The 26979-nt window shown below is 39.9% G+C and overlaps 1 protein-coding gene across 1 annotated transcript in view; it reads left to right on the forward strand.

Annotated features, from left to right (window-relative positions):
- Positions 1-26979, forward strand: part of LOC110952640 (protein diaphanous homolog 3-like) — a 165909-nt gene that overhangs the window by 81838 nt on the left and 57092 nt on the right. Inside the window, 3 exon segments of the mRNA XM_051944694.1 lie at positions 2027-2151; positions 5990-6154; positions 16031-16166. Of these exon segments, the coding sequence (XP_051800654.1) occupies positions 2027-2151; positions 5990-6154; positions 16031-16166 (426 nt within the window).

Genomic DNA, 26979 nt, shown 5'->3' on the forward strand with positions numbered 1-26979 from the left:
CTCCGGACCACAGAGGCATCCGCTGCTCATAAAAATCACTCACGCTTTAACGCACAGAAAGGGAAAGCAAGAGCAGGGTGACCAGAGAGAACAAGGAAAACATGGAAACACCCTTTTATATTTTATCTCTGCTTGTCACTGTACCCCTGAGCAATTATTTCACAATTCCTAAGTCGTATATAGCTTACATAGAGCATCAGTATCCTCTGTTTTGAAATACATTTATCTGTGTGTAGCAAAACATGTCAGCTGCTGGCCACAATTCTGAGCAATATCGTGCTTTTTTTTTTTTTTTGTTGTTGAAGCATATGCCTTCCGTGTGAGGGAATCCGATGACAAAAGCTCAAAGATTGCACTGTGAAGCTAAGAAAAAAGAGGATCCCTTACTGTTCTACTGTTTGTGTTGTCCTCCCCTGCTCTTTTCTCAGTCAGTGCACCATTACTGGGCTTTAATTATTTCTATTAACAGACTGCTGGTCTGGCCTCCTGCAGGCTGCCCACACCTTATTGAACTGATATTTGCTTGGTAATTCAGAGGGCTTTAAGGGAAGAAGAGAAAGACTGAAATTGAAATGACACAGCAGGTAAACAGTCAGATTTAGATTTTTTTGACATAGGTTTGGGCTAAACTAATGCTTTATTTGTATTTTGAAATTATGTATTGTGACGATTTACAGTTTTAGTAAGAGTTTCAGTAAGAAGAAGTCAAAATAGTGCATTGAGGACGAAGTAAAACATGCAGTTGGTACAATTCATGTGACGATGATTTGACAGGTACGCATATAATATATGTAATGTATCTCGTCTTATGTGGTGTTTTTCTTTTTCTGATCCTTGTTGCAGCAGTCTTTTTTGTATTTTTTTTTTACAAACAGAAGTGACAATAGAATGAAAGGTGTCGTCTGCCTTTTTGCCTTTCCTTTTTTCCTGCAGCTGAAAGCCCAAATGTGTTTTTTTTTTTTTGCTCACTTTTAACTGCAGTGAAAGGACCGTACACCGTTAAATTTCGAATTTAGAGAGAAATTGTACAACTTCAGCTACTGCAGACTTTTTAGAATATTAAGATGTCTGAGTGAAGTACGTGTGTGTGTCTCTTAAGACAGTATGTCCAAGACGGTATGTTCCCGTCAGTAAATGGGGTTTATGCTATAAAGTCAGTGAGAAGCTTAGCTACACTGAAGTTCTTTCTCTCTCTTATTTTTTTTTTCTTTTTGTAAAGCATGTATTAGGATCAAGGGGAAATTTGAAACTACTTAAAATTAAGCAGCTTATGCCTTTTTGTCAAGTAGGGTCTAATCGGGGTAATTTAAGCCATATGCTGTATATTCAGTGACTAGCTTAAAGTGTCAGCCATGACCAACTTAACAGAAAGTTAGGCTCGGTGTTCCCCTGCTCTCCCATTTGCATGTTCCAGGCACCTGTTGATCAAACTACAGTCAAAGGATGAAAGGTGAAGAAAGATTTCGACTTCCGCAGCAATCTTCATACCTTGAGGCTTCGTTTTCTGTTTGTGTCTGTTGCTCTGTTTGTTACTGCGAAGCCGCACGCTCAGTGTAAATAAATGAGCAAACAGAGTGATCATTTGCTTTCACCACCCTGTGTGACAGGAAGGGCACTGTATTTTTATATTAATTTCATTGTTGTGGCATACACAGGAGCATAAAGCAAACAGAACAATGAAAAGCTATGTACTGAACATACTTTGACTTGATGTTTATATTTTCTCAGTCATTGTTTATTCCCATGGCGTTTCTGGCACAGTCTGAACCCATAATAAGCGTGCTTTGGAATTGAGCTGGCTTCTCTTTCGTTTTCCTCTGTTTTACTTATTTATTTATTTTTGTGTGTTGTTTTTTTCTCTGATTCTTTCACAGCCTCAAAATAATAATAATAACGCATTTGATTGTACCTGTAGTTGAGTCGTCCTCTCTGTGTTTGTTTTCTTCACATTTGCTTAGGATGTGGATGCGTTTCTATGTGCTTTTAGGAATGTATGCGTGCCTGAATATATGTGGGTGTGTTTCAGTGTCTGCAGAGAATCTGGAAAAGAGCCTCAGGCAGATGGAGAGGCAGCTGCTGCAGCTGGAGAGAGACCTGGAGACTTTCTCCTCCCCCGATGACCCCAACGACATGTTTTTCACCAAAATGGCTATATCCTTTACTCGTATATGCATACGCTGCACAACTCCGGGGCATTGTTCAGCAAGTTGATTATAATGAATCAAAGAGAACAAAAGTTTGAAGAGTAATACTGAAACTGAATTTATATACTGACTTTTATTCCCATTTGCAGTAGAGCAGGTTTTCTACCTTAAGTCCAGCTGAACTTCTGTGTTTCTTTTGCTGTTCAAACACCTCCACAAATGTACTTCACCTTTTAGTTATTTAAATGAATGTGCTATTTTGGATTACTTTTGCAATACCCCCCTCCTCTGATTGTTTGTTATATTTGCTCTGAGGATTTAGAGGTTTAAACGTGATTCCATCCTCTCCCTCCAAATCTGAGTTTTTTTGTGTATAAGAATTAACCTCACTCACCTGTTTGGCATTGCTCAAGAAAATAAACAGCATTTAATATGCTGTTTAAACACCAAAGAAAAGGTAGACTTGAATGTCTCGTCTTCCCACCCTAGGTCACCCTTGGTTTCCTTCCTACTCTCAATGTTGTGCACAGGTGATGACTGGCATCCCATTCCATAGTCAAGTTATTGCACCACCACACCTCTCAGCTCTTTTCTGAAGGGTGCTTAAGACTGTGAGGAACTTCAGAATGAAGGGAAGGGTTTGTGCGGGAGAATTACGGTGACTTTGACTTTGTCATTCTTTTTTACTCTCACAGTCGTCAATCATTGCTGTTTATCGCTGAAGACAGAACAAGAGCAATTTGGTTTTACCGAATTGTCATTTAATAATAACAAAACAAAACCAAAAAGTACAGGCACACAAATGCACAACTTCTTTTATACTGTTTCACTGCCCATTTGGGATATCTTGGTCTGTTGCTGACAGCTGTCTATATTTGTTTGACAGCAGTATAAATTATTTAATGTCTTCTGAGGTCGCTCTAGAGGATCAGGTTGACAGGTATGTCTCAGGCCAGGTGCGTAAGTGTGTGTTCAATAATACACCCTGTACCTAGCCTCCTTCATGTAGTTTTGATCAATGGCCTAGGGGCTGGGGCACTGATGGCTTGTGCTGTAGTAGTTAGCTGAGAACTTGAGTGCAACACAGAAAGGCTCACTGAGAATGGATTTGACAGCGTTGTCTTTTTTTCTACTTTGCTTTTCAATTCCAGGTGCCTCGCACAAAGTGTCTAAGCACTGATTAAAAACTCCATGATGTATAATGTAGGTGAGCAACTTAAGTGAACAGCTAAGTGTCAAGGTTTTCATTTTTACAACAGACAGCCAGTAAAACCAGAAAGTCAGCTAGACGTACGAAGGCATTTCTGGGCTTAACTGTGCCATATCAAATGCACTATCCAAATTTTGGGTTTCAAGCTGCTCAGATGCTGTATTTATTCTAAAGCCACCCATATGTGAACCTCATATCTTTTGAGTTCTAAATGATGCCAGAGTTTAAAACCTACCACATATTTATCATTTTGTCTCTCAAATAGTTTGAATAAGCAAACAACACAAGAACAAGTAAACTAACTTCTGAGCCCAATTCCTTTACTAATCGATCTATAAATATGCCACATCATGTGTTTATAATGAAGCTCTGCAAAGGGACTTGTGAATTTACCATTTTTCTTCTGTATAATACATTATTGTTACCTTATATTTATGTAGATTCACAGCCATCCAGCACAGAGAAAGTCTAAATGCACTTGGTCAAAGTCAGAGGCAAGGGCATTCGCTGTTTTATTGTTGAAGACGTTTCACTGCTTCTCCTGAAGAAGCCTCTTGAAAAATGATACAATCATGTTAAAAATTTATACATGGCAGCTGCACCTGCTCCTGATGAAGTTTGCTGGTGACAGTCATTATTTTGATCAGTGAAATCCACGGGCAGCATCCAAACATGAGAAGCTGGGAGTGTCATGTTGGTGACATTGAAAATTCCATTTTCACTTCATGCGCCTGTTACTGTTACTCTGTTATTGGTCTAGCGTTGCACTTCTGAATCTGCACCAAGCTTGCCAAGGTAGCAGATTAGAACAGGGGGAGAATCGGGCGAAGAATGAGCAAATGAAGAAAGGGAGAATGAAATATGATGGAGCAGAGGGGGTGAAAGAGAATTCTTGAGAATGAGCTGCAGCGGACCACTGCTTTCTCTGGAATAGGGAAGAAGTCTGGAGAGAGGGAACAAGAGGAGAGATATTTCACACCCCATGATACTATCAACCACAGCTTTCAGCATTTTTTTTTTCTTTTCTCGGTCTCGCTCGCTCTGTCTCTCCCTTTCTGTCACCCGCTTAGACTTTCCTCATGCTTCTTTCCCTCAGCTCCTGGCTTGGAAAGATATTACTGACAAGTCAATCTGGGAGGAGTGCCTATTGAACAGCATTTACCCAGCTGTGAATAGGTAGTCCCGTCCCCAGCCAGATTCAGCTGAGGCCAAACCTCAAATAGGTCTATCAGTTGAGCTATAATGAAGGGGCACAATAGGAGCCAGAGAGGCTGCCCACACTCTTGTGTGATGCCACACACGCAGTCACTGTTGCCTCTTATCTGCCATAAGACGAGAGTACCTCAGCCATCAGCAGGACCGATGGTTAGGGACCACTGTCTATATTAGGGACGCATCATTTTATTAGATTCTGTTATTTTTCACAGAAAATTACCCACACATTTAATATAAAGATATAATAAAAATTGGTTCAGATTGTTTCCAACTTTTTCATACAGCTGAGGCTTTGAATTTTATTAAACAAGGTCGGCATGTGTAAAAGACAGACAAGGATACACCTTTGAAAATGGAATAATAAAAACTCAAGAACTAATAAAATAGCCAACATCAGAAGCAAATTCATGCTTTGTGTATTTCCACATTGAGGGAATATTGGGTGTGTGGTGACTGACAGCAGATTTGCTCGACTGTACTGTTTGCCCTGGTGGTTAGCAAGGTGTGTTTCAGTGTTGTCATGTTCCGCCACACTTTGCTCTGACACCAACACCTCTCCAGCACATGTTGGCACCACAATTACCTATTTGTCCTCGTCCACAGACACACAAAACAGAGCTGCCCTTTGCTTTTCTTCAATCATGAGAACCTTGTAATGCTCTTTAGTCTTGAACACGTGCCTTTCTTGAGGCAGATGACGGTATATGCAGTCGTGCGATCTGCAATATTTGCCGAATGTGTTTGCTGAAGGCTTTAGCCATTTCTGTGAGAGCCAGCACTTGACACTGGTCTCTGAGCATTTTGAGGTGCAAGGACATGCTGTTGCCTAGAAATTACAAGCAGAAGAAAACTGAGCCAGTGCTTTTTGCTGCATTTGGCACAGAGCCAATGCTGAGAGCACAGTTACATGCAAATGTGGTGTTATCTGCTGTTTACATAACTGGGAAATACTTTTCAGTAAGTCTGAATCTGATTGGTTCGGCTCCAAAATGACAGTGGCAGATTTGTTTTGAATTAAAATAATCTGAACTTTGAACGCAGGTAAAAGGTAGCAGCCCTGTGAAGTTTGTTTGCGTTGTTTTCAGAGCTGAATATCACTTTTTCTTTGTTTGTGTTTGCAGCTAATATTGTGCATGTCAGATTCACTAACACTCTTTGCCAGCAGCTAGACATGTGTCACAGATGATGTAGGCTGCATGGGGGTGAACACACTTTAGGTAACCTGACAGACAGCATCAGAGCTCTTAATGCCAACATCACAGTTTACCACTGACTGATTTCCAGCTTCAGACCCTCACGCAAACAGGAGGGAATGCTCTCCCTTTTTTTATCCTCAAGTTTTTAGGAAAGACTCGTGTCAGAGGCTAATAGGTACTTATCGTGTGATAGATGTATTGTTGACCTTGACCACCACCCTCACAGCTTCAGCAAAGTCGCACGGGAGCAGTATGGGAAGCTGGTAATCATGCACAGCAATATGGAGACGCTGTATCAGAATGTGCTGGAGTACTTTGCTGTTGATCCTAAGAAGACCTCTGTGGAGGAGCTGTTCACTGATCTCAGCAACTTCCGGTCCATGTTCATGGTGAGTGTACTGTAGTGTAGATGGACACTGTAAAGAATCACTAGGTTTGTCACATGCAAATGAAAAACTGAACATGTTCCTGTAGATGTTTAGCCTAACCGCGTTAGACAACCCACGGCAACAAATTTAATTCTCTGCCAGGGTGGGTCTAGTTACCCTCCATAAGGCTCGAGGCTGGATGCTCCTAAAACTGGCCGGACGAATCACCATGAAGTGTAGAGTCAGAAGGCGGGCGTAACTAAGTGACGACAGAGGCTTTGACGATTCTGACAGAAACAACCGGCGCACAATAAACAGTTATCTTTCGACTCGGCTTTGGCCACAGCCCTTAAAGATTTGAAGCTAAAATTCAACTTGAAAGATAAACAAAGGACGGCACTGAAGTGTTTCATTGAGAAGAAAGACGTATTTGGACTTATGCCGACGGGATATGGCAAATCCTTAAAGCTGGTGTCCGGAGTTTGAATCGCAGCGTCTCCCAAAACACTGTTGGTCCCTGCCTCCCTCTGATTTCGCCCCTTTATTTGTGCACGCGCAGTACCTGACAGGAGTGCCCGGAGTGCTGCAGCATCTTGCCTGTTTTGCTGTTTTCCACTCTTCTACATTTAGTACATTTAGTAAATAATAAAGGAATTACGTTAGAATGCTGCATTGAGTCTAACTTGTCCTAATACCAAAATAACATGAATCTGCTAGGACGAACGAGTAAAGTTTCAATATGTGATTACACTCGTGTATCCCTCTCGATGACGTTGTTTATCAAACTTAGTGCATTTACGCGTGTATATGTGTTACATTGTTTATTTATTTCTATCTAGAGTTCAGAATTGCATGACTCCTCTGACGAAGAGTATGTCCCAGACGCCCCAACATCTTCCTCCAGAGGTCGGGCATCTAAACGAAGCCGTCAGGCGGGCTATGGAGGCCGTGGTCGGGGAGCGACGCGAGCACCCCGAGCCAAAAAACGTCCTGCAGTCTCTTGGCCTGACAAGCCGTGGGATTGGTAACTTTTCTGGAAGTTGCTGATCCCTGATGCTGTCTCTCTCCTCCACAAGCAAAACAAATGTGCGCGCGGTTGCGTAGTGCGTAGCTCTCCCACCTCTGCATGGGCTTGCTTGCTGTGCGCGTAACCGTTGATTGACAGCATGACAAAGCGGAAGCTCGAACTTGATTGGTCGGCAGCGACCGGTGCTTTTTGGAATAACATGGGGGTCTATGAGAGGAAGGCGGAGCTCAGGAATAAATTTTCATATCGCGTCATACTAACATTATATTATAGTATTGAACTAGACTAACACATTTAAGCTTTGTTAAAAAAATGATACATAAATTGAAAACAAACGGAAACTCCGGACACGATCTTTAATATACCAGTTGGCTCCGCTGGTTGGGAAGCTAATGGGACTTAGCCATAATCCGCCGACGCTCTATGAACTACGTCAGCCTATTCATTGCACTGATTGGTTGTATACCTACCCAATTGCTGCAGAGTGATTTGAAAGACAACCTTTTAGCCCGCCTCCCTTCCTGTTGAGCGGTCCTAGACCCTTGTGCCTTCAGAACATGGGTCTAGCACGGCTAGGCTAGTAGATGTTAGCATTTGATTAAAACTGGGTGACTGATTGTTGAGTAGTTGGTTCTCAATGGGACTGGCCGAACTTTTACATTACAGGAAGACATTGGAATACATTTTAACAGGAGGAATGATGTAAAACTAATCAGATTTTATAATATTTTTCAAAAATGTGTTAATTTGCCAGCTGAAATCTTGGAACTTTGATACATTAAGCAACTACGCCTTTTAAATGAAGAAATCACAGTGACTGGTGTTTCATAATGCTATTTCTGGGTGTTTTTTTTAGCCACTGTGGGTTCATTTTTCACTCCAGTGTAAGGTCCTGCACATCTATGAAGAAACTCAAAACAGGTTCTGGACAATCTAACAAGGTTCTAATACCCTATCTCATTAAAAATTAGCCTGCAGCCACAGGTGGTTTAAATATAGGGGTAAAACATGGCTGCTTGAGATGTTATAGCTACAGCATTTTTAACATTTTAGTTTGTTTCCAGATTTTTCTTCTATCTGCACTATTTAAACACAGCCTGGAGTTCACTGAAGGTTCAAAATGTGTCAATTCTCAATGTTTTTACTCTCTTTTGCTCTGAAAAATGGTGTAATTGTAGCAGTTTTGTAAAGACAACATGTCCTTTAAACCTGCTGGCAGATTCTGGGGTTCCAGGGGTTGAAGGCAGTTGCTTGGAGCTTTAGATGTATTTGTATACTGCATTTTATCTCATAAAGATAGTAGAAAATATTGTTAATTCTGCGTTACTGCTTCTGACTTTATAAACATGACCAACAAAAGCCGACCTTTAACAGCATCAAACTACTTAATAAGTTGGACTTAGTTGTCTTGTAGCCTTGTCCTTTACAGTGAAAGACCTAACCTTGTGGAAGTGAAAGCTTGTTGCAGGTAGGTGTTTAGATATTTCACGGAAAAGATTGCATTTAAACTTGAGTACCAAAAAGCACAAGTAAAATGTCTGAGAAAATTGCAGTCAATCTCAAAAATAGTGGCTGTTTAGAATCCTTTTTAAACGTTTGCCCTTTTAATTTAATTGGCTGTATTAAGATAGAACCTGTGCTTCTTTTTTTGTCATTTTCACATCAGTGGCCTGTGGTATAACGCGAAGCAGAACAGTGCCAGTCCTGTGTAGTCCAGTCCCACCCAGACATTTATGTCATCACTGAGCTCTGTGGCCTTATCAGTCTGGTGCGACTGCGAGCTGTGGAGCTGTGGAAACCCACTGTGTTTAATCAGCAGGATTAGTGGCACAGGCCACTGGGCGCAACAGATAATAGTAGCTAATTAGCCTACTAAAGTTCTTGCCCTGCCCCCAACTTAACATCTACCACACACACATAAATGGATTTCATGCTTCTTTGCTTTTTTTCCTGCTTAGTCATCTGTTGTACTTTAGTTTTTTTTTTTCTTGTACTCTAAAGCTATGTGCTTTTCGAGAGAGTTTTGATCACGTTAAATTGTCAGCATAGGATTGTGATTGTATCTTTTAAAAAAAAAAAAAACAAGCAAAAAAACGCTCACCTTCATTGTAAAGCTTCTTTCCACAAGAAATGTGTGGGTGATTTCACTATCATACAATCTTGTAAATGAATGTGAGATCTCGCTTTCTTTCCTTCCTGTCTGCCTGAAAGACAGAAATTCCTGCTTACTGTTCACAAACATTCTATATCCTACACTAGGCCTAAAGAAAGGCTTTCAGACAGTTTTAAATAGACTTACAGCTAACTATTTGATGCCATCTGTTTTGCCCTCCTCTCTTTTTTTTGTCCAAATTCAGTCTAACGCTTAGTTGCAACACATCGTTATGCTGTCTGCTGTATGTGGCGTCTGTGACTGAAGTAACTGGAGTGTCTGCACAGTCTTCAGATGCTCCAGAAAATAGTCTGAAAAAAATGTTCCCAGGTGCATTGCTTCTAGTCTGGCTGCTCTTTGTTTCTTTTTTTCCTTTTTCTATCTATTCTATTGATCCCAAGACTTCTCTGTGCTGTAATCCTTGTCACACTTAAATAGCCTCTACCCAAGTCACCACTGGCTGTGTTCAGATAGGAATCAGACCCGGAGTGAACAATATAAACCCTTATTGCACATTACATGCATTATTAGTGACAAATAATAATAAGAAATGAAAATGTTTCATATTTCAGCTCCAGTCCCTTTTGTTTTTTTTCTCTTTAGTTCAGGTTTAGGTTTTGCAGTTTTTATACTCTGGCCAAACATAACAGTTAATGATTTGGCCACAGAAAGGTGAACAAGCCAAGTGTTGTAAAGGCTAGCGTTATATGGTCAAAACTCCCAAGGTAGCCATTTATTCCCCTGTGATAGGTCAAGGCGTAACCAGCTTACACCCTCAGCAATTCGTTCAAATGGTCACATCACACAGACATATCCTGGGAAAAGCCAAGGCTAGGTCAATGAACGAAGGCATACAGTAAATCTCAGCATCGTAACCTCTCGGTCAAATCTGTGTCAGCATTTACCCTGTTGTGCCAAGGCCCATGCTAATAGGTGCGTGCTGTCTCTAGACCGCTGCCCGAGGCAAACTGAGCCTTGACCCGTGTGTATCCTGCTCACATAAGATGTGTGCATGTGTGTTTGTGTGCGTATGTCATTCTGTCTTGGCAATTTTTTTTATAGGATAAGCTGCTTAGTTTTTTTCACGCACATCGACGTACACACTCATGTGCGCACACACTTGCAGCATGCTCAGTCACCCGTAGGAAGGAGACCCAGGGCGAGGCCGCACATCTGACAGGAATCCAATTGAGCATGTCTAATGGCGAACATCCAGGAGAGGAGGAGGGCGAAGCAGACCTGCAATGATGAAGGAGAGTGGAGGGCAATTTCCTCAGAGAGCTGGTTCTCTCTCTCTCTCTGTCTCTCTCTCTACCACTCTCTCCCTCATCTCAATATTACAGTAAAAATTAATGTTTTGTTGGAAGACAAAAATAATAGGGCTCTCTTTTTTTTCAGGCTTGCAACGCCATGTGATGATTTAGAGTGATCTTCTCTTAAGCGAGCCCACTTGCTGTATTGATCCGTTATTGACTAATCATTGTTTTCCCATACTGCTGGAAACAAGGGTCCAGTTTAAAAAAAAAAAAAAAAAAGACATCTGTTTTGATTCTGCACACTTCCTTGGTGGACCTGCATAGTCATATGACTGAAATAATCTGCCTCTAAGTTTTGACCATTGATTGATGAATGGCAATGAAATTTTCTACACACATTTATGGTCCCAAGAGAATGAATCCTGCTCACTCCTGTAACGCATCTATAAGGTTTAAGTTTAAATATCCTCATGACTGTTTGATGGATTTTAATGAACTTTGCAACAAATAATCTAGGTCCCGAGAGGATTAATCCTGATGGCTGATCCTCTTAATTTTCCTGTAGTTTTAAATATGTATTTTTAATTATTTTATTATAATAATTATTAATTGATAAAAAAATTATATTGAAATAATATGCTTCTATTTGTGGTTGATAGATTGCCACAAAGTTTTGTATAAACATTGAGTTTCCACGGCAATCCATCACATATACGAGTCTTGTGATGCCAAGGCTTTTCCTCAAGCATGATAAGCAGGTTGACAACTTTACTTATTTAAATACACAGAACTCTATTGTATGGATTATTGTGATGTGTTGCAGACATTCATAGTCCCTTCCAAATCTCAGTTGAATTCTAAGTTTGTAAAGTATCTTGCTGGTTTGCCCCTTAGTTGATAACAAACTAATTTTACATTTTTCTACAACTTGTTTTAGTTTAAAATATAAGTTTAATGTTGGATCATCCAACCTGTGAAGCTATTGTCAATGGCAACGATTTTACCACTGACTAGACTTTAAATGAAGTTGTATGGTTTAAGGGTGCCAGGAGCTCTGTTTCATTACTAATGTATTTACTCTCTGTTTTACTAATTGAATTTGACTTTTTAATGAGCAAGCTGCTTTATTGTGAAGAGGGGAATGAGCGTCAGAGTTTTGACAAAGTTGAAATTAGGCATCCATCATGGCTGTCTACTTGTGACCTGAGAGCACTCAATTGTTCCCTCCTGAAAATGTATTCTGTGTTGGTAATCTTGTTCTTTTCTTTTCTTTTCTTTTCCTCATTTCCTGTGCCCCTAATTACCAGATTGGATGCCCATTAAGAACTGAGTCATTTGTGAATCAGTGGTTGCCATGAGCAACTGACAGTCATTCCATCAAATCAAAGTTAATTTTGTGGAGTAGTTGGTTTCATTTAAAAATAGTTTAAAAAGAGAGCTCTGAATAGCTTCAGCCTCAGTCATTTTGTATTCATCCTCCCCCTCTCCTTTTCTTCAATGCTCTCGTCTCCTGAATTCCTATAAGCCTGCTGAGTGGTGCTCATCAGTGTTGTTAGCTACTATTGTCTTTTTATGTGAGCAAGTTAAATGTGGATTCAGAAAGTTTTCAGACCTCTTCATGTTTGCACTTTTCATTGTGTTGTAGGCTTCCAACCTGACCTCAATAACTTATAATTAAAAAATGGTGAGACATTTTCGTTCTAAAACATGTTTTTAGAAATAGTGAATCAGTTACAATGTCAAAGTTTCCAATTGATCATTTACAAAAGTATTCTGACCCATTCAGTGCTTTGTAAAAGCCCCGTTTGACAGAAATTACAGCTGTCTTTTTGGGTAGGATCTACAAGCTTTGCACACCTGGCTTTGGGCAGTTTATCCTATTCCACGTTCTAGATCCTCTCGAGCTCTCAGATTGGGTAGAAAGTATGTGTGAACTTCCTACTTCAGGGGTCTCCACGGATCTTGGATGGGCCTTAAGTCTAGGCTTTGACTGTGCTACTCAAAGACAGTCAGCTTTGTCTGGGCTGAATGCTTTGGGTCATTGTGAAAGGGTCAGGATATTCATATAATGCAGCGAATTGTCTTGAAAGAGTTCTCTGGTTTCAGCCTTCAGCCTATTTTTGTTGCTTAGAAGCAACCCCATAGCATGATGCTGCCACCACCATACATCAAGATAATAACCAGCTGATAAGTAGTGACTGGTTTACACCAGGCATAGTGTTTAGCCATCTGTCCAAAGATTTTAAAATTTTCTCATTAGACCAGAGAATATGTTTTTTCATGGTTTTGGTCCTTTAAATGCCATTGGCAAATTCCAAGTTGGCTGTCAAATAGAGGACTAGCTTCCTTTTAGCTGCTCTGCCATAAAGGCCTTGTATATACAGTTTGACTGAGATGGTGATCATTCCAGCATATTCTCTCATATGGAGACTTTGACTTTTAAGCTCTGTTAGTTCATGTTGGTTCCTTGACCAAGCTCCTTTGCTACTGAGTTACTCAGTTTTAAGTTTGGTAAAGCTATAGGAAGACTTATTATACAAACTATTATACAGTCATTGAGGTCACATTGCTCCTGGGAACACTCCAAGCTTTAGATATTGTTTAATGTATATATATATATATACATAGTAGTTGCACTTATCTATACTTGCTACACTTCTGAGATCTACAAAGAAATTCCATGGACTTCGTGACTTGGTTTTTGTTCTGACAATGTGAATTGGGGAACCATCCATCCATCCATTCTCTATACATCGCTTTATCCTCACTAGGGTCGTGGGGCGGGGGTGCTGGAGCCTATCCCAGCTGACTCAGACGAAGGCAGGGGACACCCTGGACAGGTCGCCAGTCTGTCACAGGGCTACATATACAGACAAACAATCACACTCACATTCATACCTATGGATAATTTAGAGTAACTAATTAACTTCAGCATATTTTTGGACTGTGGGAGGAAGCCGGAGTACCTGGAGAAAACCCACGCATGCACAGGGAGAACATGCAAACTCCATGCAGAAAGATCCCAGGCCCACCCTGGGATTTGAACTGGGGATCTTCTTGCTGCAAGACGAAAGTGCTAACCACTACATCACTATGCAGCCGAATTGGGGAACCTTTCCATTTAAAATGTTATTCATGAAAATTTCAATACATGCTTTCGCTTTGTCATTATTGATTATTAGTTGTAGATTGGTGGGCTAAGTGGGCAATTTTATCTTACAATTAAATATACCACAACAAGGAACTAAGTGAATGGGTCAGAAAACTTCATCAAATCACTATATTTTTGCTAAATTAATAACCAACCACAAGTTCCTTGTGGTCAGTTCTTGCATACGTAAAAACATTAACCTTAAAACATACACAATATGGAGGCATACAGCATTTAATGTTACTTGTCTACACATATGCAGCCATACTTGACCTTAGAAAACAGGATTCAAGCCATAAACAATGTAAGCACTGTATAATGTTACAACCCTACTATTAGCAATTTACACATTTGGCTGAAGTTGCTATTTCTCTTTATCTCAAGTGGCTTGTTGCTGAATGGATTACACCGGGCTGTTTTGAATTCAAGTTGACTATATAATTTCCAACAATGGTCACTTGTATGCAGGCATAATAAGAGGCTGTCAGTGTGCCTCAATAAATGACTCCCCTCTTCAGTGTGCCACTGTAGTTCTCCATATACAACACAGTTCTCCTAGTGTGTGTTTTTGCGCGTGCCCTTTCATGTTGATTCAGCATTACTATTCTTCCACTGACCTGCCAGTCAAGCTGAGCTGTGTGAATAACACGAGAGGAGGCTAGTTGAAGGGGAGGAGCTGGGTGTTTGATGAAAGCCCAGACTCCTTTGCTTTAAGTGACTGGCTATTGATCAGGATGGCAATCATGCAAGCACTCTATTAAATCATATGCAGTCTGCCTCTTGGCTGTGGCATTATTGAGCTATTGACACTATTGTTGGAGTTTATCAGCAGGGGTTATAAGAGCCTGTGCATGATGTGGGTGATGTATAGGAGGTACTATGCCTATGGAATTATTCTTCATAGACAGACAGGTTGCAGGTAATGACATGACAAGTTTGGAAGTTGGCTTCATCAGTTTATTTAAATGTCAGTATTTAGTGACAGCCAGTATTAGGTTGTGGTCTCAATGAATTCTGTGCAAAGATCTATACACAGGTGAATAGGAGCAGTGATATTTAATATTGTGAATTCTACCCCAGTGCTTCTTAAGACATCAGAATGTACTGCTACAAGTGCAGGAAACCCTCTGGAGGGCAAGAAGTACTATTTAGCCCAGAAACTGAAGCTGTGTTCCTGTGGTGAAAAGGGGACCAAATTTATTAAAACATAAATGTTTGGTTTATTATTATTATTGTTATCCCTCCACTGTTAAAGCTTGTGTTCATTGTCCAGTTGCTTCTTTTGAGATGGGTCATAGTAAGGTCATAATAATATCAATTCTGAGGCTGTCTTTAAAGGAGATGAAGCTGTTCTTCATGGAACATGTTTTTTTTTTTTGACTCAGACTACATTTTGCAGTAGAAAGACAAGTATTTCATTTTAATATTTGTTTATGGTAATATGATCATATGTTTTATGCATTCCAATTAGAACAGTTCAACAGTAAAAAGAATAATCAAAGGAATAAACCTATTTCTTTCACTGTAGGTGTTTTTATTATTATTATTCATTTCTTTCTTATTTTTTTTACAGTTGATGTACAAATAGTGTGGTAGACAACCATCTAGCTTCACAGCTGCACTGCTCTACAGCCAGTTGAATTGTATTAAAATCTATTAGTGATGTTACCTAACTCACCTGCTCTCACCTGACTTGACAAAGTTCACACATTAGCCACCACATGATACTGAAGCTGTCCTTCTGACCCTAACAGACACTGTGTACACAAACAGAAAAAAAGTGGCCAGATATCGCCAACATTTTCACAGTTTGTGTGTTAGTAGCACTGTAATCACAATGGAATATTTTCCAACTGGTCGGTAAAGTGACGCTGTCAATGATGGGTTTATGATCTCTGAAAAAAGTGAAAAACTAAAGAAAACAAGTAAAATATTAAAACTGAGATTTAAAAAATCTGTCAAAAATATGGCTATGAATCAGTAAGAAAAACATTGGAGAAGAAAATAGCAAAAGCTGCTGATAAAAACAGCCTCTCGTCGTGTTGTGAGATCATCGTTCCATTGGTCTTACAGATTTCTAACGTCTGAAGTACCTGGTGTGAAGTTATGTTCTATCTGGGAAGCTCAGAGTGGCAATGCACCTTAGAAACTTCATCTGACTTTAATGGTGCCTAATAAAGATGTCTGTAGGGTTTGACAGCTGCCTCTGCCTTTGACAGGCTCTACACTACTGTAATTAACCCCACTTAGCAATCCGTCATGTTTTCTCTCTCTGTCTTTTTTTTCACTTTTTCCTCTTGCTCCCCTACAGCAAGCACTGAAGGAGAACTTCAGGCAGAGGGAGTCAGAGGAGAAACAAAGGAGAGCACGGGCAGCGAAAGAGAAGGCTGAGCGGGAAAAGAAGGAGAGACAGCAGAAGAAGAGAAGGTTGCTGGAAGTCAATGCAGGTAGAGACTGTTCAGTTTGCTTTGCCTGTCAACTCTTGCAGAGATAAGCCCTTTACAGAGAGCTGTATGCTAAATCAATCTTAGGTCAAATGGTGTAAGAGATCATTCAAAAACAATGACTCTCATTAATCAGCCAAACAAACACATTCCATTTTAATGGATTAGAAGAGACACCCATTTTCTCACAATTTTTTATTTGTCTCTTGAAAAACTTCATCCCAGATCTCAAGAGAAGGCGTCTGCTCATTCTGAATGATGAAAGTAGCTAAGTAATGTTGGAAATATTCTAAATACAAAATCATCCATTGTGGGATATTAAAGCACATTCTCAAAAATGTTTTTAAATAGTTCCACTGTCCATATCAATCCTATCATAAAATATTGTCTTGACTTTTATTATTTCTAACATAATATTTATCAAATGTTGTTTCCAAGAAACACAACACATGCATTATCATACCAGGCATGCACTACATGGTAGCACACCTTGTGTCATGTTGCTCATTGTGTTGCCTTCCATTGTTCACTGGATTGGTGACTTCACCAAGGTAAAGTTTTTGACGTGTTGAATTGTGCAGACTTATGATTAATTATTGATCAAAGAATTAATTAGAGGAATTCACCTCTGACTTAACCCTTCTAGGAAGGTCAGAGCACCGGGTCAGCCCAGAACAACATTTGACAGGATTCAGTGTATTGGTACAAGACACTTTAGCAGTGTCTGACCTTTTAACCTGGAACAGCTGGTTGAAGGACATAAATGCTGCCATAAATCATTTAGTAATTTCTGCACATTCTGAGTGCCTTGAGCATTATGCCACACTATGTAAAAGATCGTGGTTGAATCAATATTAATTTGATGAAATTCACAATTACAGCCATTCCAGATATCTTTACATTATATCTTCATATTGCAACTTGACTAGAACAAATTATTGACAAATTCACAAACAAAAGATTTGACTACTCAGCTGTCATGAATGCCAAGTACAGTAGAATGAGAGTAATTTGATTCAAGAAAAATATCAATTCTGTTTGTGCAAATAATTACATTTACCAACAGGATAATCACAAAATGTGTAAGAAAATGTAGCAATGTTAATGATTAATTATTAATCAATTAACCCCTTAATCTTCAGTGTACCGCCGGCGGTACACCTACTAATTTGCATAGGAATTTCAAGAATGTCTGACGGCTGCAAACACGATTATACAAACACTATACGCCGATGGAAAGCTTAGATTCTCATGAATCCGCCGGTATAAACCACTTTCAGATGCGATTACCACAGCAGGTGAGAAAAACACATTTGTCCGACAAAAACAAATATTCATCCATCCGTTCTCTATACACGGCTTCAACGCACACAGCGCGACTCACATTTCCGGGTTTATTATTACACACACAAAAAAGATTCCACAAAAAACCGCCATAATCCAACCTTTTACATCCAGACAACACAAGCCAGTAAACTATTTTATCCAAAACATGTCCTGAAGTCAGTATAAAATCCCCGAATCGGTCATTTTCAAGGAAATGCACCTCGCGATGCCCGTCCAATATTCCCTGTATTTTTCGTAATTTTTTTTATTTAAAAATAGAATATTAGCGATTTTTTTGTACTGAAAACGGCTGGAATTGACTGAAGCCTAAAGGGTTAAATGCCAGTTCATAATTTGACTGATTGCAAAATACAAACTGATAAAACAGAGGATGCTGGACATGCTTGTCAGAAAATGTACTGCATACTAGCTGTAGTAACTGGTTGCAACAGCAGCTGGATCCTCTTTCTCTTGAAACCCAAGGATTGCCACTTTTCTGTGTTGGCAAGCAGAGAACGCTGTGGGAGTTTAACTAGTACAGTGCCACCATGAGTAAGACTTTTGTGAAGCTTAATGCCTACTGGTCAGTGCCCTAACCTTGTAGGCTGAAATGCGTTATGATGGTGTCACTATGGGCTAGTGGTAGGTAGTTTTGTCCAGTAGAGTAGTCCCCATGCAAAGTAGCGTAATCATTTCACATGACTGGTTAATCGTGCATGTGCAACCGATACTCTTGCCATCCAAGTCGTCTCATTTCCTGTTAACTGCCTGTACACGTAAATGAGTGTAAATAATCGTATGGCTCTTCTTTCTGGCTTTCTGATAATCAAAACCATCATTTTGCAATGGTAGCGATGCTACTCTTGTTTTCTCAGTGATAGTGTGTGAAAGACTTTTTGGACTCAGTTTGCATCATGTGATGAATATGTAAGGTGAAGTAACACTGTTTGGCTGTTATACTAAATTCGCTCGCCATCAGTTTTTCTTAGGGCTTGATATGAAGCCCATGAATGCCTTGAGATTTGTCAGACATTTTTACCCACATTTGAATCAGCAGCAGCCTGTGTCACAAAAGCTTCGTGATTCATTTGAATGAAACCAGTCTGGTGAGGCAGTAGGTCTGAGCAATGAAGCTTCTCCAGCAATAAGTCAACAAGGATTATTTTTTGTTTAGCGCCTTTGAAAGTTCTCCAGCTGGAAGTCCTGTTAGACATCGACATGCAATTGTTAAGCGAAAAATTCTCACTTATACAAACCACTATGCAAAAGTTTTGGGAGCTCATAACCCTTCAAATGTATGAATCTGTTACTGAAACAGAAATTACCGAAAGTAACACAATCCCTGAGTTTTTTTGTTGTTGTTGTTGTTGTTTTTTTTTAAGGACTTCTACCCAATATATTTTTTCTTGAACACAACTGTGTGCTGTGGTCCTCCCGGATAGTGTAGCTGGAATCATAAGTATTTACCAAGCAGGTTTAGACATAGCTCTGAAGAAGGCAATATCTGCTGTATGCCAGAGAATCTGATTCCAAATGCCAGTTGTTTTTATTTTTTCTCCTTTCCCCTTTTTGCTTTGGAGCACTGCTGATGCCAGAAACTTGTTCAACAGTGCAGCCTCCAGACTCATTTCCAATGCCAAAGCCAAGGCTGGCAAAGCAGATGAGCTTGGCATTCCTAGCCCTGCACCAGCATCTATAGCTAACTCGACTATGCCAGCCACTGTAGCACTCCTGTAGATGTTAGAGTGCAAGAGCAGGACCACTGTGCTCCATACAGGCCAAAATACTGCTGTGTGCATACTATCTAGCCAAACCAACGGCCTGCCTTGGCTAAAACACAACACGAACCGTTCCCTTTTCCCTTTATTCTGGTCTGGCCATCCTTCAGTTGTCACCATTTTCCACAGATTGCCTGAAATTTTACATTGCTGGGATCATCCAAACACAAGGTCACGTCTAGTTAAAATCAATGAGCAGTATTCTCATGGCTAGATTATTTTCTGTCTGCTAGTCCAGCAGTTTGTACTGTATCTCATATTTTGGTTATCTGCAAGTACCAACAACAAGGTTAAATCTGAAAAATAAATGACCACACATGGGCCAGTGTTGTATGGCTTAGGTTCATGATGTCATGGAGGCTTGATAATATCCATCGATCAGTTGTGAATGGTCTCTAGATGTACACCTGAGGAGCTGTGTTTGCAATTATTGCCAGACACAGACACCATGTGTGAGGAAGATGCTCAGTGCTAATATTTTAGGGTATTTATAATATAACTGAATATCCATGTGTCCCAGCGTTTTCATGGTCATTATTATCTGATTGTTGATATCTTTATGTTTTTGATTTTGTGCCTCTGTAAATATATTATAAATCAGATGTAGTTTAATTGTGGTTGTGTATGTGAGAGAGAGATACATTGTGCTGTGGTGAGAATGCATTTGTGCTATTCAGTCATTTGATTAAACTACGTGTTTTTATGAGCCACACCCCTCACTTGAATAGAAAGATACCAAACCTTTACCTAAAGCATGTTAGCTGTCGATTCATGCTGGATGTTTATCTGCAGAAGTCACGAGAAAGCTTGTGAAGGTAGATGCTAAAATGATTGCAGCAGATTAGAGAAATTGTTGGAAAACCATGCTGTGATCTTTAAATGGGCTATAATAGACAAAACCCAAGTGCTCTCCTTGGGTCTTTCCTTTCCCTGTCAATCCGAATGTTTGTCACTGTGCGAGCTATTCAGGTTTGTAGCCTGTTGTGATGATATAACAGGTGAAGCATGGCTGTCTTCTCCCCCTTCTCTGGGCTCCTCTCTGCCACTCATTGAATAGAGCAGATGAAAAGAGGTGTGGCTGTGGCCCCTCAGCCACAATTAAGTTGGATTTAAAGCTATTACACTGAAACAGTCGGTATGGAACAGGACTAAAACCTTGCCTGTTAATTCTACCCAGGCAAGGTAGAATTAACAATCTATGCAGTGCTTTAAGCTGAAACCTAAAATGCACATTCTAAATGACATATAATTAACCTGTTAAAATGGGGTATGATATAGGACCTTTAAAAAAACCTACAACTTGGGAAAACAATTGAACTTTCAGCCAGACTGGTTTTAAAATGAGAATATTACTGAACTGGAGTGGGCAAATTAGAATCCAGACCACAATCAAATAAGGAACTGATGGTAGGATTCGAAAATTGCACTTCACTCAGATGCCATGCGACTAAGCAGAGACCTGAGCAGTTCTGAGCGAAAGAAAAGCTGCTCTTGTCCATATGATAACAGCAATGTTATGTTTTAACAGCATGTGATGGTAGAGAACTTGTCATTCCTAACTAGGTTTCTTCATTTTTAAGCTTGACTATAACTGAATATTTAAAATAGTAACAGGAGTGATTAAATTAGGACGCTCTCCTCTATTTATGTGGGATCAACTGAGATTGATCGGTTTGTCTCCTGCAGTTACATCTGCTGTTCTTCTCGATTTTCTTAGTCTTTGACTGTTCTGTCACTTTTATTGCTCACTAAGGTCCAGATTTTAAAGCATTATTAATTATAGTTTTTCAGACTGTCTTTCAGTGTAATTTGTGGCTTTCTTCTGACTTAGCTGGTAGCCGTTAGCTTAGCTTTAGTCATTGTGAGAGTAGCTAGCTTCTTGGTTTGTGGCAGCACCTTGTTTTTCTGTTCAGGTTTTGCAGTTTCTACTTAAGAGATATTTCTGATTCTTCACTGACATTAGACCTGAAGTGCATTTAATTTATCATTGATCTGGCAATAATTTGCCATCTCAAATAATGAAAAAAAACTTGAAATAATAACAATAATCAAAAAAGCCAGGCTGATAACTGTCCTATCCCCAGTTAAAGGTAGATACTGTAATCTGGAGAAAGAATAATATTTAACTATTCAACATGTTTAAATAGTTGGCATGTGCCAGGTTTATTGTTGTCACTCTTTCTGCCCTCTTTTTTTTCCTGTCTTGTGCACAAGCACAAACATGCACAATCGCGAACATGCACAGGACACTGGAATAGTGCTGTGCGGATCAGTCCGAGCCACTTTGTTTCCTATTTACAGAGCCAGGGCCGAGCTGTGTCCCAGCACCACATTTTTATCAGAACAAACAGCTAACCGACTGTGAAAGACACTGAGTGAATTCAACACAAAGACTTCTGAACTAGAATTGCTGATTTTACTACCACAACTTTTCATTTTCATACTTGATTGAAATCAGTTTATTTCCACTTTGGCGTGATGATTGTTTTTCTGTTTATTACTGTCAGAGAGAATAATAGCAGTACATCCACTTGATTTCTGTGTTGTAAACCAATAAAAGAGACTTCAATATTCTTTATTGGCAGTGAGCACTTTGGGTCCTTATGTGAATTTTAATAACTCTTGCATGTTTAGTTTGTAAATCACTCAGATTGACAGCCTGGAGTTCCTTCCCCTGTGCTTGTGTGTTGACTAATGTTTCACTGCAAACTTTTCTATTTCAGAAAAGTAGTTCAGAAGAAAATCATAAGAATAAACTTCAGCCAAATTTTGTCAGAAAGGCTTAAACAAATATGCCTAGAGCTTGAAATTTATTTAGATATGCTCAATTTAAGATAAAGCTACAGGCAAACTCGGTGACATCTCTAAGAAGTGATGTTTCTGGCAATGTACACGCGCGCACGTGCACACATATGCATACATACACACAGATTGCTTGGATGAAATGAATATGTGATAGAGATTTGGCATTGTGCTGCCAACCCAGGACAGGATTTACTCACTCACTCTCACACACTCTCACTCTGTCTGTCTCTCAGCCTATTTATTAACTAAAGAGCTTTCTCTTTGTTTGTCAGGGAGGATTGTCCTCAATAGAGATTTTCTGTGTAATCATCTGATTATCCATCAATTCTCTAAAAAGCCCCAGAGAGGCTGTGTATCCACATTATGCTGAAGGGCACGGCAATGAGAGACAGGGAAGGAAGGGGGAGGGTTTTTTTTTTTTTTTTTTTTTTTTTTGCTTTTTTTTAAAAGGAAATGATCAAAATGCATTTTATCTTCTTTACCTGCCACAGGTATCTGCCTTACGTTTGGTTGGTTTAAGCTTTGCCTCTCCATGTATTCCTGAAATGTGAGGTTTCACTCTCATTTTCCTCCATCACGTTTACCTCCCACAGACTGGGCTTCTACCTACACCACAATGCACAGCCTGGTTTCGTCATTGCTGTGTTCTGGCAGTTTGAGAGAGCGGGAGCATCAGCTTGCATGCATTTGCATAGAGCCCTATGGAGATTGAAATTCAGATTGAATAGGTGTTTTTTTTTTCCCCTCCTCTAGCTGTGCCTGGCTTGTGTATGACAAATCTGTTGCATTAACTCCCAGGGTAGGCCGGGAGCAGGAATGTTTGTGGAGCGACAAATTACACATCAGAGCTTTATTTAACATTCCCTACATGGCTACAAGCGATGAACTATTAAGACGTCAAATAGAAGAACAGCTAGAGATGCAACCCTGCATGCAAAGATGCTAAAAGCATAGGAGGGGCATATGAAAGAGAGAAACAGAAAAATCTGTTGAAGTGTGTGCTAGTATGAGAATCTTTGTGTTCTCACGAGATATTTCTTATTCTGCTACCATAGGCAAAGCATTAGGCTCCATACCACCCATTAGTACTGTACTGGAACTCACACAGTTGTCCATGTTTTATACTGTTCTGCTGCTCATTATTCTATTGCTAATAAAAATGCGCTGAACCTCTTTCACTAGTTGGGTTCAGCTGAAGCCAGCTTTTTTATTTACCATTATGAATCCATAAATAAAAGGGAAACCAAATGGTTCCCATATAAAATGTATATAGCCGTCATTGTTGGTATTTTGTTTTGTTGTTAATGTAATGTATTGCATTGTACAGATGGCACTTCTAGCCTTATTCATCAATCATATCGACTTCTGTTTCTTTGTTCCAGTTTTTAATTTATTTATTTTTGACAGATTTATACTACTGTTGTTTTTCTAACTTCCATTCGACATCATTTGCACATTGTTATTTTAATTCTTTTTTTACCAGACTATCAATTGTAAAATTTCTGTTACTGCCACAGCTGATACCTACAAAGGTTTTCATTTTGCCACCCCTAAGATTCAACTCTAAACTTGTGGGGAGATCCTGGAACACCAGATGGGGAATTACTGTAATGGGTTAATTATAATTTTACAATGTTTCTCCAAAAATATAAGGATCTTTAACTTCTTTTTTGTATCACTTTATTGCACTGTTGTGTGGTTAATCACCATTTATCAACTGCAGTCTTTAGTAACTGTCATTTATGCCTCAGTATTTGTCATCTACTGAATAGTTTGGTGATTTGCTGCTCAAAGTAAAGTCCAACCAAAGGTATTCAATAAAAGAAAGGGGACTGACTAGGCTTATAGCACCATTTGTCTTCTAAGTGTCCAAGGGAACACAGTGGTGGGGCCTGCATTCATTGTACTCAGGCATGTAATTTTCTCTTCTTAGCTTTTCCATCCCAGCCCAATTGACCCTATTTCTTGCCTTGCTCTGGCCCACCTCTGCTACACACTGCTACAACTGGGTCATCATCCTGATGATAAGTGCCACATCCTGTTGAGTGAAGTGGCGGGAGACATTAGTCCGGGTCTGAATAGAGGGTAGACATCGACACACAGACAGGCTGCTTGTCCAGACAATGGAAAACGCCAGTCTGAACTGGCTCTGATTAAATAGATGGTGATTGAAGTTTCACTTTAGACAGGAAGATAACTATAGCTTTTTCCCAGACATGGAGGTTCAGCTTGGTCTTGACTCTGTTCCCAGAGTTTGTTCTTTTTGTTTGGTGATAGAGTAAACCCCTTACTTCTTTTATCTTCTTGTTGATCTGACCTGTGCACTTGCACATCTAAATTTGTTCTTTCAACCACACATTTCCACACATTTTTTTCTTGTTACCCAGTGAACAACACACTTGATCTTGGTACATCTCATTAGAGCTCATTTGCTGGTTCTTGGTTTTTTTTCCAACTAAAATATGAGAATTTAAGTGTATCATAGATTTGCATTGAAGAACTTGTGAACGCATGGTAGACACTTACTGTTCTTTATATAGGCTTCAGAAAGACCTAGACTAGCTTTCGAGAGAGAATTTTTTTTGTGTGTGTGAAAGTTAAAGCAAAAGTCTCTGTGCACACTGCACACCTGTCACGAGAGCTTTGATCCCAGATGCAACAGAAAAGAAAACGGTAGGCAAATTGTGCACATCAAAACACCAATCAGTAGCTGTGCTGCAGGAACTGGGATACCACTCTTCACTCTCCTGTCTTTGTTCTCTCGCCACATCCTCCTCGACACCAACTTTCACAAGCGAAATGACTGTTTCAAACCCATTTCACAGCTGCTAGCTTGACTAATATTCCTATGCCATGTGTTCCTCCTCCATTACTTTCCATGTGACACGTCTGTGATATCGCTCTCTCTAAGTTTGTGAGCATGTGGGTGTGAGTATATAAATATGTGTTGTGATTTTCAGTGTCGGGATGTCTGAAAGCACCCCTTGTCTACATTGTATAAAGCAGTTTTCTGTCTCGGCCTGTCTGAGTTGCTTCTGATTGATGTGTAAAATTGGACTGTTTTTGCTCCCATATATTCCTGAGGCGGGAGATCTGAGTGGGTTTCGTTTTTCCTCGCCTCCTGAGGCACACAAAACGTTTCATGTTCTTGTGGGTTGGAGTCAAACGCAGTACTACACATGAAGGCACACACTGCAGGTTGCAATAGATTGATCTGCTCCTTTTTGCTTGTTTTGAGTGTGCTTTCTGTATTTTTGTGTATGTGTGTGTTTGGTGTGTTGTGGTGAGAGTAAAGCTTGCTGCCTGTGATGAATTGCCACAGCTGTGGAGACAAATTTGGACGTCGAGGAGCGTTGGTTTTGCTCAGAAATTTTCGCTGTCTCTCCGTTCTGTGTAATGATGAAGAACTAGGCACATATCAGCCAGAGGAGGAGTGCAACTGTTGCAAATGAAAAGCACAACAAAAGTACACATAGGAGCAAGCAGATAGGGAAGTGGGCCATTATATATACACTGTGTGTTTGTTTTTCCAGTGGCAGTTTGATGTTCAGGGCTTTGGTACAGCCACAGCCTACTACTATTAGGCCCTCTGGGGCTGATGTAAAGAACTGTGGAGCTGATTGGCAGTTGTTCTAGGTTTTCAGTATACATGAAAGAGGGTGAAAATCTCAGTTTTAAGGCCCCATGCTACATTGCAACTGTAGTGGTCATAGTTAATGTCTCATTAAAGAAGTTAAAGAGAGCAGACGTCTCAGATGTGGCATACTTAGCAGCAATCTGAGTCCTCATTAATATCCTTCATAGCTGTATTTTCATGTATATGAAGCAGTGTACTCTGTCATGTCCTCAAGTGAAGGGCTTTGATTTTGCTCAAGTACACGACTTGACACATAACATTTTGTTGCTCATGATACTTAGTCTCACAACTGAATCACATATTCAGTTTTATCAGTTGTCGCTTGTTCCATATCAAACAGATTTTAACTGCGTATTTAGTTCCAGTCTGTCATGCTGGTCAGTCTCAGAACCGCAGACTAAATCAATCACTGTGTGTTTGACAGAAATGCTTATAATTTCATCAAGCCCTTTTATTTCTTTAAAAGGCGAGTATTTATTTTTACACATTCTGAGGCATCCTTACCTCGCAATAGGTCCGCATATATCAGCTTATAGACCACCTCCTGCTCTACACCAAAATTATTTGAACCCTCAAATGATGGCTGCAATTTTCCATTTGCCAGGCTCCCGTTTTAGGCATGATTAAAATGTGCACTGACGATATACCATCGAGTCATCTAATACGACCATGTGAACAGCAAATGACTGCTGTCTCGTTTTCCTTAATGCAGAGGCTATTTAATCGGTCATAGTATGGAACAAATTGTGCCGTAGTGAATAAATGAAGGTGAGAATATAGTATAATAAATATATTAACCCTTTACGCTTCAGTGCGTAATAGGTGTACTGCCGGCGGTACACCTACTAATTTGCATAGGAATTTCAAGAATGTCCGACGGCTGCAAACGCGATTATACAAACACTATACGCCGATGGAAAGCTTAGATTCTCATGAATCCGCCGGTATAAACCACTTTCAGATGTGATTACCACAGTGGGTGAGAAAAACACATTTGTCCGACAAAAACAAATATTCATCCATCCGTTCTCTATACACGGCTTCAACGCACACAGCGCGACTCACATTTCCGGGTTCATTATTACACACAGAAAAAAAGATTCCACAAAAAACGGCCATAATCCAACCTTTTCCATCCAGACAACACAAGCCAGTAAACTATTTTGTCCAAAACATGTCCTGAAGTCAGTATAAAATCCCCGAATCGGTCGTTTTCAAGGAAATGCACCTCGTGATGTGCGTCCAATATTCCCTGTATTTTTCGTCATTT

The sequence above is a fragment of the Acanthochromis polyacanthus genome, chromosome 2, assembly GCF_021347895.1.
Source record: "Acanthochromis polyacanthus isolate Apoly-LR-REF ecotype Palm Island chromosome 2, KAUST_Apoly_ChrSc, whole genome shotgun sequence".
NCBI lineage: Eukaryota > Metazoa > Chordata > Actinopteri > Pomacentridae > Acanthochromis > Acanthochromis polyacanthus.